At 42.3% G+C, this 11761-nt stretch overlaps 2 protein-coding genes across 2 annotated transcripts; both read left to right on the top strand.

Annotated features, from left to right (window-relative positions):
• Positions 1–440: 440 nt before the first annotated feature.
• LOC116361843 (uncharacterized) lies at positions 441–2688 on the top strand. Its single transcript, XM_031816137.1, has 6 exons — positions 441–571; positions 837–912; positions 1143–1261; positions 1492–1528; positions 1660–2107; positions 2645–2688. Exons 1-6 carry the CDS (start codon positions 513–515, stop codon positions 2686–2688), a joined length of 783 nt encoding a protein of 260 aa, XP_031671997.1. The 5' UTR covers positions 441–512.
• A 566-nt stretch (positions 2689–3254) lies between these two features.
• Positions 3255–8007, top strand: LOC116361844 (uncharacterized). The gene is made up of 3 exons (XM_031816139.1): positions 3255–7156; positions 7324–7411; positions 7752–8007. The coding sequence occupies exons 1-3, from the start codon at positions 4322–4324 to the stop codon at positions 7928–7930; spliced, it is 3102 nt and encodes a 1033-aa protein (XP_031671999.1). The 5' UTR covers positions 3255–4321; the 3' UTR covers positions 7931–8007.
• The last annotated feature ends 3754 nt before the right edge of the window (positions 8008–11761 follow it).

The raw sequence follows: 11761 nt of genomic DNA, 5'->3' as shown, positions 1-11761 counted from the left end.
TTCAGACCCCTTGACTTTTTACACATTTCATTTTTTACGTTACAGCCTTATTCTAAATGGATTACATACAACATTTTCCTCATCAATCTACACACAATATCTTATAATGACAAAGCAAAAACAGTTTAGACATTTTTGCAATTTAAAACAGAATAAAACAGAAATACCTTATTTACATAAGTATTCAAACCCTTTGCTATGAAACTCGAAATTGAGCACCGGTGCATCCTGTTTTCCTTATCATCCTTGAGGTATTTCTACAACATGATTGGAGTCCACCTGTGGTAAATTCAATTGATTGGACATGATTTGGAAAGGCACATACCTAAGGTCCCACAGTTGACAGTGCAAAAATCTATTTTAATTCCAGGTTATAAGGCAACAAAATAGGGAAAATGCCAAGGGGGGTGAATACTTTCGCAAGCCACTGTAAATGGTTCAGTTCACATAAACAGTCATTATTTTCAGTTTGAGAGATCATCCCGGGCTTTGCCCCGTCTGCTGTAGCTGAGATGTCCCTGGAGGACATAGAACAACAAGACTATGATGTTTCTGACACTGAGAGAGTCAGGTAAGGCCACTCACACTCTGTCCAGTTAGATATTTGTGTGGAGATTAAGAGAGAGAGACTAATAAGAAAGAACTTGTTATGGGGCAGGTCAGGCGTCATTCATGGAGTCATTTGTAGGGTCAAGTCCCCAGCCAATCTATTTGAACCGCTCATTATTTGTGGCCATGTATTAACTACTAAGTGAGTCTTTGACATGAAGACAGTGGTTAGATTCTGCCATTGGGACTGCTCTGATGTTTCCATTCTCTCCTGGTTATGACCATAGAGCCTTGTCCCAGTCTCTAGACCTGCCTGTCTGTGTGATGGATGACCACCTGACCTCTGAAGCTGTCAATGAGATGGTAAGTTGACCTTGTCATTTCAAATTACAACATTAATCCAATAAAATGTTATAGTGATGCTATCATTGGCAATGTTGACATACCACAACCATCTCTGTTGTGTTTCAGTTGTTTAAATTTGTCCAACGTTGCCAATGCTCCTCCACTCTTTAACAGTTAATAATCATTTCAGTATGATAATTGTTGTATATTAAGTTTGATTATTTGCAATATAATTACATTTCTACCAGGAGCAGAGCAATTCTACCAGGAGCAGAGCAACCTCAGTGATGGAAACCACAGAAGAGGGGAAGCTCAACAATGTGGAACATCTGACACTTATGGACTTCCTTCAAAACCTAACTGAGAAGTATGTTCTGTTTTCTTTGGTACTATCACACCTTCAAGGAAATAGGATCAAATTAGAAACTGATCAATCGAAAAAAGAAAAAAAAATTGCTAGAAAAGTTGTCACATTGCAATTTTGCCAAAACAACTGACACAAAGCAAGTATAACTTCACGATCAGGCAAATAATTAAATAAAAACAATTCTGCCACGCATCCTGATATGACAACATTTATAACAATATTGTTTTCAGGCAATGGAGGGGGATTCGTGAGGGCATGTTTGACCCGGTAAGATCATGTTACTGACAATTTAATTAGATTACCATGAAAACTCTGCCTAATGTTTAACCTTGTTCATAAGCTCTTGAAAGACGCACTATGCAACATTTTAAAACACTTCTTCTGTTTCTGGAATACAGCTGACAAAACAACAGCTTGCCGGCTTGTGTCTGAGGATTGTCCAGTTTTTATCGGACAAGCTGATGCAGATCATCATCCCAGGTCTTTACGAACTACTGGGCATCCAAGATGCTACCTCCTCTCCATTGTCACAGAGATCTCGCACAGCGTCACTCACCAGTCTGTTAGACGATAAGACTAACACCAAGTCCCGCGTGAGATTTACTGAGGCTGGTGTACCTAAGAGGCCATGCAGTCGAAAGTCTTACAATAGCTTTCGCATCCCGACTCCCTACCCTTCCGCCAACTGTATGGATCAGGAAGAGGAAGAAGAGCAGGAATCACAACTTAAGTTCAAGGAGATTTACCTGACTAAGGGCAGTGGAAGCTACCTGCCCAAGGGGGCCATGAGGTATGTTCTTAAAGGGAAATTTAACAACTTCATATTCATCTCTAGCATCACCATATGTGAAAATTACACATTTCCATGCTTTGTAGTAAAATAAATATAGAGGGACGTAACTGTTTCCAATAGTGCTGAGAAATTAGTGCTTTTTGAGGTTGGTTTGGTTTCGATTCAAATATTTAAAAAAGAATCACGGTTTTGGATTTCAATACTTTTTTTAGACATTGAATGCACTATGGATTATGTGTGTTGAATGCTGTAACAACACATAATAAAACAATGAATAAAAGTCCCATGATGGTAGTGACTGTCCATTACTGTTTATGACTTATCAACCATCATTTACTTTCTCATATAAAATATTTATTTGATGACTTTATTATTTCATTCCAAGTCATCAACTCATCTCTATAGAGCTGCTGCTTATCCTGTCTGACAAAATCACAATTTTAGTAGTTCTTCTAAGTAAATAAGACCTACTTTTATGACCGCTGAACACCGACTGTCAATCACTTAGATCATGTATTTCCAGGTAGAGAATCCTCGCAACGCAACTGCTTTTTATCTCTCTCATGCATTCTCTCGTCTCTCCGTCTCAGTCAATGAGGTTTCCGTATCTGCTCCACACAGAGTGGACAAGTAAGTGGGCGTGCAATGGATTATGGGCTTTAATTGCCAAATTTTATGTGCTAAACTATGTAGAATATTGGCCTGTTGGAAACTACAACTCCCTACTACATTGCATAGTTAATGCTTGATCTGATTTATCTCTACAGAAACTGAGCATCGAGCTCACAGAAGAAGAAAAAAATTAACTATATGGAATTCAAATAATTGAGCCGACGTCGGTCAATTAGTTGTTTAAAAACTAATTGACCGACGTGTAACAAAAATGTTGGTTAAATGCTCAGCTCTAGATTGTAATGACATCATCAGTGTGCATCGTGTGATTTTAACCAATTATGAGTAGGCATTTCCTACTAATTGGTTGATGATGTCATAGAAAACACTTATCTTCCTCTTTCTTTTTTACTACAAAACATAGAAATGCCCGTTTTTCACATATGCTGATGTTGGGGTGGTGCTGGAGATGATGAATATGAAGTTGAAACATTTAGAAATTTCCCTTTAACATTTCTTCAAACTGCCTTGTATTTATGATTGTCCTTGAAGTTATTATAAGTTACAGTATTTGAAGCTTATAGCAATTTGGATTTTTGTAGAGGATAGATATTGCAAGGATAGATAGATATCTACAGGCCAGTTTCAATACAAATGACTTATACAAAAAAAACATTTGATTGGGCTTTAGAAATTAAGCAGTTAGGCTGACATCACACTAAGGTTTTTTCTCAGAGAAACAGCAGTGTTTTCCTCATTGTTTTCAATGGTACAGATGTATTTGACACACTGAATGTGCATCACAGCCTTACATATTATTTGTTTGACTGTGATGATTTCTGTTTTCAAGGACTCTAACCTCTCTGTCTGATGTGCAGAAGAAAACAACCAACTCTGAAACGCTACAAGTCCTCTTAGGTGTCTCAGAGGACACCCTTGTCACCTGTGTGCAGGACAGCCTGCAAGGTTCTCTCTCCAAACTTGCATGCATGTCCAATTCTCCATCTGGAAGTGCAGGCTCTCCAAAGATGACCCCTGCTGTAATGGCAGAAGTGATTAAAGATGTCAAGTCGGCCTTATCAGTGGTCGTTAAGAGTGCCTCCGCTAGCCAAACCTCTCAAGTGACACCGGTAAAGGGAGACTCACAGACCAAGGTGACTGAGAGCATGGTGAGAGAGCTGGCTGCAAAACTTGAAAAAGTTGACCAAGAGAGCAAGAGTCTAACAGGGCAAGTCATGACCACAATCTCTGACACAATGGTAGCTTTTGTTGAAGAGAACGAACAGAATTTGCTGGAAGATCTGAAGGACAAGATCACATTTTTGGCATCGCATGTTGGCTTCATTGAGGATCTTGATGCCCTGATAAGGAAATACGAGAGCAGCTACAATATTGGTGAATCTGGTTCCTCCTGCACGCTCACATCTAAGAGCATCCAAAAACTCTCCAGCCGGGAGTTTCAAACATCAGCAATACAAGCAGTGAGTGGAGTTCTTGCCAAAAAAGTCAGTAGTTTGAGCTTTCCTAGTTCAGTCATTCAGTCTGAGTTAACAGGTGCTGTATCAGGTCAAACATTGTCTGGCATTTTATAGACAGAGTCAATTCGCCCAGTGGGCTCAGCAGCGTCAGTAGTTGTTAAGACTTTCGTGTCAGATATGAAGTCCTTGGCTGAATCTGAAGAGAGTCCCCAACAGAAGAGTGCCTGGTCTGCTGCTGTTCACATTTACCACAGCATCCAAAACAGCTTGAAAGATTATTTTGGCAAGCTTCAGAGATTTGCCCTAAAGAGCATGGTCACATCTGATGACAACATCACAAATGCTGAGTTTAAGGAGACAGTTCCACTTCCTTGCTTAGACATGAAATATAGGCCCAGTAAGAGTGAGCCTCAGTTGCCAGAGTCCACTGGTGAAGTTACTTTACAAAGAGGCCTAAGTGAGTGCTCAAAACTTCTTTGGGCACAAACTGAGTCAGAAGAAAGCAAGCTCCTTCTGACAACTTGCACCAAAGAAGTTATCTCAGAGCTTCTGGTCTTGTACAAGACTGAGATGTCAAAGGAGGACCCCCTGTACACTGTTGGAGAAAAAGGATCAGACTTCTCTATTGAGAGACAACAATTTGTAGAGGGCGTTCTGGCTCAGCTTGGGGATATCTCCCATTCCAGGGCCTCATCACCAATAGTATATGAGTTCCCCTGTCAAATTGAGGACAGCAGAAGTAAGGCCACGGCTTCTTTGACCAGTCTGTTAGATTGCATGAAAAAACTCTCAAGTGAGGAATTCAAGAGTGACACCACTCAAGCAGTGAGTGAGTTCCTAGTTAAAAAGTCCACCAGTAGCTTAACTAGTGCACAGCCTGCTTATTCTGTAGCATCTAGGTCTTGTTCCGTTCAAAACCAGAGAACCTTGTCAAAGGATATTTGTGCGGATTCTGCTGCCTTTGGCATCATTGACACATTTGTGGAAGACCTGCAGAGCTTGGCACAACATGTAGAAGTAGAGGAGAGAGAACCTGACCTCCAGGAAAATGCACAAAAGCGAAAGAGCAGGATCTGGTCTGCTACCACTAGTTTATATAAAAATATTAAGAAGACATTAAAGGGCTTCACCATTCACCGGCGGAGGTCAGACGTGCAGAGAAGAATGTCTAGCCATACACCCACAGAGGACTCTGGACATCTTGTGACTGAGGAGTACCTTGGTTTGGCAAGCCAGAACTTGACGCAAGCTAGTAAGAGTGTGCCTCACTTGCCCAGTTTGAACCAGGAAGTGACTCTACACATGGGTGTCAGCGAGAGTTCAAAACTTCTCTGGACTGAAACAGACGAGGGTCTAATGAACAATAGTACCAAACAGGTCATTTCAACAATCTTGACCTCATGCGAGGATCAGACAATAAATGCACCTTGCTTCTCCACAGTAGGAAAGAAAATATCTGATATGTCCCTTGAGGTCACCATGTTGGTAGGTGGTGTTCTGTCTCAGCTGAAGGACATCTCCTTGTCAAGGTCCCCAACACCATGTGAAGACATGTTTGAACGTCTCCAAGGTTCTACTGAGCGAACCTCTCCAGTAAGTCTAGATTGCAGCACGGCTGCCTCCAAAGGCATTGCATCTTCCCACAGTCTTTCAACAAAGAGCCTCCAAAAACTCTCTAGTCATGAGTTCCAAACCAAAGCTGAGAAAGGAGTGAGTGAGGTCCTCTCTAGATCATTTAACATTGTGGAGGAAGGCACAACAGATAAGTACCTCCAGTCTGTATCTACATCCACCACATCTACTGATATTATACAAACCATGGTGAAAGACCAGCAGGAGCTCACCCAGACCACCCAATCATCTGACATGGTATCTGGAACCTCCCTGCTCACCACTGGACAGGTTTTTGAGAAAAGGATCTGGTCTGTTGCTCGTAACATCTACTACAGTCTGGAAAGTAAGATTACGGAGTTTCTCAGAAAAGATCTTCAAAGATCAGACACAACACTTGGTTCAATCGAAATCTTTACATATCAAAGCAGTCCTGCATCACAAAGAGCAAGTCTCGGCCATCTTGAGGTCAACCAGAGCAGTGTTACACCTGGAGGAAACGTTGCCTGTGTGGACATTCCGCACAAATTACTATCTAAAACCACTGAGCTCTCAGGATCCATGCTGGAGGATATTGACACGATCCGTTGTAGGAGTGCTGACAGCCAAAATACAAGAAATACCTCTTCTTCACGCTCCTCCATCTCTCTAACACCTACTTCAAAATTAAGGCAGTCGAAATGGCACTTTGCCTTACCCGGGACTCCCATCCCCACTGAGTTTCCTGCTCAGATTGACTTTCCCATTGTTAGAAACACAATCATTGAGGACTTCTTTCACACAGAGGACTTACTTCCTGTAACCTTTGTGGACAAAGTCAGGCAAGCTGCTGGGGTGGTAGTGGACATTATGGTGGAAAGTGTTGAGAACACACAGGAAGATGGACAGGGTGCTTCTCATCTTGACGACCTCCGATCTGCTGTTAGGAAATTGAGAAAAATAATTTCCACTTGGACCATCCACATTTTCAGTCATGAATTGGTGGATAAAGTGATAGCCCTTCAGGACAGCCACAGCACTCCACAGGTCTTAACATTGGAAGCAGCCAAAAGTGCTTCAGACTCCATTCTTTCAAGGCTGAAATGGGGAAAGGAACAATGTGCCATATCCAAGGAGCTCTCCTCTCAGCTTCTCCAGATATTTGCTGAAGAGACAGTGAAGGGCTTCCTGAGACAGTGGTCAGATGAGTATGAAAACATAAACTTTGATGTTTCAGTCCAGAACGATCCAAAGACTACTACTTGCATGGTCATTCTTCAAATGATCACCAAAGCCACTGCTAAATGTTATTTTGAGTCCACTACCAGTGTGGCCACCAGTGACATTGTAGAAGGCGTGTTTGATTTGGAAAGGGATACCATCAGCAGTACTGGAGAGCAGGTCCTCACCTTTAACACAAAGGTTTAGTACACATACATCTTTCATGAATAACACTGCTGTTGACCTTTTATGAGAAATATGATTCTTTGTGTCATGGCATTGCACTGCTTCTTTGCAATTGATATCCTGTACTTTAAGATATCGAAAAAATTTCAGTTTGTTTTAATGTGCCTTTTCCCACCAACCAGGGTTCCAAGAAAGTTAGTAAGAACCTCTGTCCTCAAGAGTCTCTGGAGTACCAGCCTCAGAACATTTCCCCTACTGTGTACTTTACAGGTAAGCCCTGCTGCTGTTTAGGCTGCTGCTCAGTCAAGACTGAGACATTATCCCTTTACCATTCCACTAATTCATTTGGAAAGACATTGTACTCCTCTGAGTTGTTACCTATGACATACTGTACTGTGGGCTGGGTGGTAGCCTAGTGGGTTAAGAGGTTGGGCCAGTAACCGATAGGTTGCTGGTTCAGAATCCCTGAGTTCACGAGGCAAAATCTGTCAATGTGCTCTTGAGCTAGGCACTTCATCCTAATTGCTCCTGTAAGTCTCTCTGGATAACAGTGTCTGATAAATTAGTTAAAATGTAAATTGATGGCATGCTGGATGGTCTTTCGTTGCAGAGACGATGACAACATCTCATGGCTCCTTTTCTCCAGAGGGAATTTATGATATCGCATCGTCCTTCCCACTTGAAGAGAAGAGTCACAAACCCTCCCTTTTCACCAGATTGTCTAGATCCATCACGAAAGGCTTTCTCAGCCCATTCAAATCTTCAAGGAAAACCAAATTATTTAAATAAATTCCTCATTATAAACAACGAGAGCATTCATTTGTTCAGATGAGAATCTAATCGTATTGGTCACATACGCAGAAAACAACTGTGAGATCCTTTATTACGAGCACATTCCCAACAATGCAGAGTTTAAAAAGTAAGAAAATATTTTCTAAATAGTAACACAATAACAATAACAAGGCTATATACAAGGAGTACCAGTACCGAGTCAATGTGCATGGGTGCGAGGTAGTTGAGGTAATACAGTATGTCCATGTAGGTAAGGGTAAAAGTGACTAGGCAATCAGGATAGATAATAAACACAGTAGCAGCAGCTAGTGTGAAAGTCGGTCAGTGTCACAGTGAATGTGTGGGTAGAGTGTAGTGAGTGTGCATCGAGCCAATTCAAGAGAGTCAGTGGAAAACAATTAGAAAAATACATCAGTAACAAAGGGGGTCAATGCAAATAGTGCAGGTGGCCATTTAATTAACATTCAGCAGTCTGATGACTTGGGGGTAGAAGCTGTTCAGCAGTCTAATGACTTGGGGGTAGAAGCTGTTCAGCAGTCTAACGACTTGGGGGTAGAAGCTGTTCAGCAGTTTTATGAGTTGGGGGTAGAAGCTGTTCAGCAGTCTAATGACTTGGGGGTAGAAGCTGTTCAGCAGGCTAATGACTTGGGGGTAGAAGCTGTTCAGCAGTCTAATGACTTGGGGGTAGAAGCTATTCAGCAGTCTAATGACTTGGGGCTGTTCAGCAGTCTAATGACTTGGGGGTAGAAGCTGTTCAGCAGTCGTATGGCTTGGGGGTAGAAGCTGTTCAGCAGTCTAATGACCAGGATCCTGGTGTCTACCCAATGTGCTGAGCACTCCTCCTGGCCAGAGTCCGCGCTACATTCAGCTGCTACAACCATGGTCTCTTTGTGAAGGCACTGTTAGAGAGTCAATCAACCAGAACAAGGTTAGGAGACCAAATCTGTGTCCTAGCATTGTGAAATACTGTATATGTAATGGCCTCAATACATTAATGAAGCGCCCTTACATCCTATCCTCTCCCCATACGGAAACAACTTGTTAGGGTGAACCAATAAGACACTATATACCTTCTAAGCATGATAGTTGGCTGATGATTTGTTTCAGGACTTGTTAGGGTAAACCAATAACAGCTTCTAACCACAAGTCATAAGACTGCTGAACAATTAATCAAATGGCCACCGGACAATTTCAACTGTTTTATTATTTGTTACTTTAGTTTATTGGGTAAATATTCTCTTAACTCTTCTTGAACTGCACTGTTTGTTAAGGGCTTGTAAGTAAAGTATTTCACGGAAAGATCTACACTTGTTGTATTCAGCGCATGTGACAAATAAAGTTTGAGTTGATTTGATTTGACTATGTACCTTCTAAGCATGATGGTTGGCTCATGATTTGTTTGTACTGAAATCTATTCAGGGAGGATAAGGGTATATCATAGGCAGTGATGTAGCGGTAAAACCATTGACTGGTAAATGCTGATTGCCGTTCAGGATTAAAGAAGTAACGCTCCCTCTACTTTCAATGCATCTTCCACAAAAGGTGGTTAAATGCTTGAACAAAATAAAATAAAAAGTGTGTAAACAGCTTTTACATGTGTTCCCACCACCACTGATTATAGGAGGCTTCTTCTGACAGTATTCACACCTTCCATAAGAAATCTCCAGAGAAATATTCATATTCACCGTAGCTGTCATTTAAACTTGGACTAACCTGGCCAAGGCCAAACAGTATATGGCGTTTTCTCTGGGTGTGCGGTCGCAGTGGAGAGAAAAGGCCTCCAGTGAGGTGGTGAGGATCTGGGCGGAGTTTGGTGAGGCAAACACAGGTCTGAGATTGGTGTCTCTGGAAATGGTGTCGTTGGACGGTCAGTCTGTGTCCCAGGAAGCAGCCTCTGAGGAACTCCGCCCACCCATCCCAGGTGTCCAACCGTAGAGTAGCCCCTGGGAGACAGAGACACATGCAGGTTGTCCTCCTGGTTGCCATGAACCAAGAATGTGTTCCATACAGTCCATTTGTCTCTGTGTTACATCCATAAGGTGTTGAGCCAGAGGACCATTGATCTACTGCACAAGGAAGGCCATACCCAGGTCAATGGCGTAGTCGTGCAGCCGGTTGCAGTCGTAGAGTTGCAGGCCGGTGGGAGAGCTCAGTCTGAAGGAGCTGACGGGAAGCCCACACTGCTGGGACACCAGGGTCATGAGCCTGGCCACAGACGTACTCAGGAGAAACACAGTGCCCGAGACTGAGAGGGTCTCCCCCGTCACGGCACTGAACACACGCACCACCGGCTCCCGCTGAAGTATAAGACCATGGACATACAGTAAATTCACTTGTTTTACATGAATACCTATGTTGTGTTTATACACCGAGTAAACAAAACATTATGAACACCTGTTCTTTCCATGACAAAGACTGACCAGGTGAATCCAGGTGAACGCTATGATTCCTGAATGATGTCACTTGTTAAATCCACTTCAGTGTAGATGAAGGGGAGCGGACAGGTTAAAGAAGGATTTTTAAGCCTTGAGACAATTGAGGCATAGATTGTGTATGTGTGCCATTCAGAGGGTGACAAAATATTTAAGTGCCTTTGAACGGGGTAGTAGGTGCCAGGTGCACCGGTTTGTGTCAAGAACTGCAATGCTGCTGGGGTTTTTCACACTCAACAGTTTCCTGTGTGTATCATGAATGGTCCACCACCCAAAGAACATCCAGCCAACTTGGCACAACTGTTGGAAGCATTGGAGTCAACATGGGCCAGCATCCCTGGGGAACGCTTTCAAACACCTTGTAGAGTCCATGCCCCAACGAAATGAGGCTGTTCTGATGGCAGAAGGCAACTCAATATTAGGAAGGTGTTTCTAATGTTTGGTACACTCAGTATATATAAGTTAGGAGTCATATAATTACAGGGGTAAGATGAAGTGGCTCCATTGCACTGGTCTTAGGTCTGGTTTGTGTTTTTACTGCTAATGGTAAATGTTAGGATTTGGTGAGAGTAAACTGATCCTAGATCTGTGCCCAAGGGCAATTTCTATCCAGAGACAAATCAAAGGTCCATGCTATTTAAACTTATAATCTACCACCATCTCGTGGCTCAAATTTGTAACAACATTTTCTAATTCATGTGCTGTACTGAGTTTTGTTCTATCACATTGAACACTAATCTGGGTGCAGATTAAATTGAACACTAATCTGGGTGAAAATTAAATTGAAGACTAATCTGGGTGCAGATTAAATTGTTAACAGAAATATTATGAATATGTATTTCAATGAACCCAAAGGGCCTCTTCTTCTCCTACTATACGGCCTGCTGTGCTCTACTGTACTCTGCTGTACTGTACTCTGCTGTACTCTACTCTGCTGTACTCTACTCTGCTGTACTCTACTCTGCTGTACTCTACTCTGCTGTACTCTACTCTGCTGTACTCTACTCTGCTGTACTATACACCACTGGGTATACAGACTCTTCAGATACTGTTAGCGAACACCAGACTCGAGGCGATTACATGGGGAAAAGGTTTATGACTGTAAGGGTGTTTGGTACAAAGGCAACACTACATCGGGCCACATTTCAGCTCTATCCCAGGTCAACCATACAATACTATAGATTTCCACTCTAGTCAACCAGCAAGAAGGAGAGACAGACAGAAGGTCTGGCTTTGACTATGTCAATGAAGGGATGTGTAAGTAAGGAACACAAATAAACATTATTCTGATGGTTAAATTTGTACTTAGATACATAACCACTCTCCTCTGTTAGCAAATCTTCCACAGAACCTTGTGGAACAGAGTGAGTTCTGTCCCTGTCTGGCTCTGGACATG

The sequence above is a fragment of the Oncorhynchus kisutch genome, unplaced genomic scaffold (assembly GCF_002021735.2).
Source record: "Oncorhynchus kisutch isolate 150728-3 unplaced genomic scaffold, Okis_V2 scaffold748, whole genome shotgun sequence".
Lineage (NCBI taxonomy): Eukaryota > Metazoa > Chordata > Actinopteri > Salmoniformes > Salmonidae > Oncorhynchus > Oncorhynchus kisutch.
The sequence above is the reverse complement of the archived record's forward strand: the minus strand, read 5'-3'. Positions and strand labels throughout refer to the sequence as shown.

Excerpts from the sequence above, each read along its gene's own strand:
- LOC116361843 (XM_031816137.1), top strand. The coding sequence starts at position 513 with ATGTCCCTGGAGGACATAGAACAACAAGACTATGATGTTTCTGACACT. Across the intron at positions 1,529-1,659 it reads GTGAGGGCATGTTTGACCCG|CTGACAAAACAACAGCTTGC; the intron begins GTAAGATCATGT and ends TCTGGAATACAG. Across the intron at positions 2,108-2,644 it reads CATCTCTAGCATCACCATAT|TCAATGAGGTTTCCGTATCT; the intron begins GTGAAAATTACA and ends TCTCCGTCTCAG.
- LOC116361844 (XM_031816139.1), top strand. The coding sequence starts at position 4,322 with ATGAAGTCCTTGGCTGAATCTGAAGAGAGTCCCCAACAGAAGAGTGCC. Across the intron at positions 7,157-7,323 it reads TCCTCACCTTTAACACAAAG|GGTTCCAAGAAAGTTAGTAA; the intron begins GTTTAGTACACA and ends CCCACCAACCAG. Across the intron at positions 7,412-7,751 it reads CCCTACTGTGTACTTTACAG|AGACGATGACAACATCTCAT; the intron begins GTAAGCCCTGCT and ends CTTTCGTTGCAG.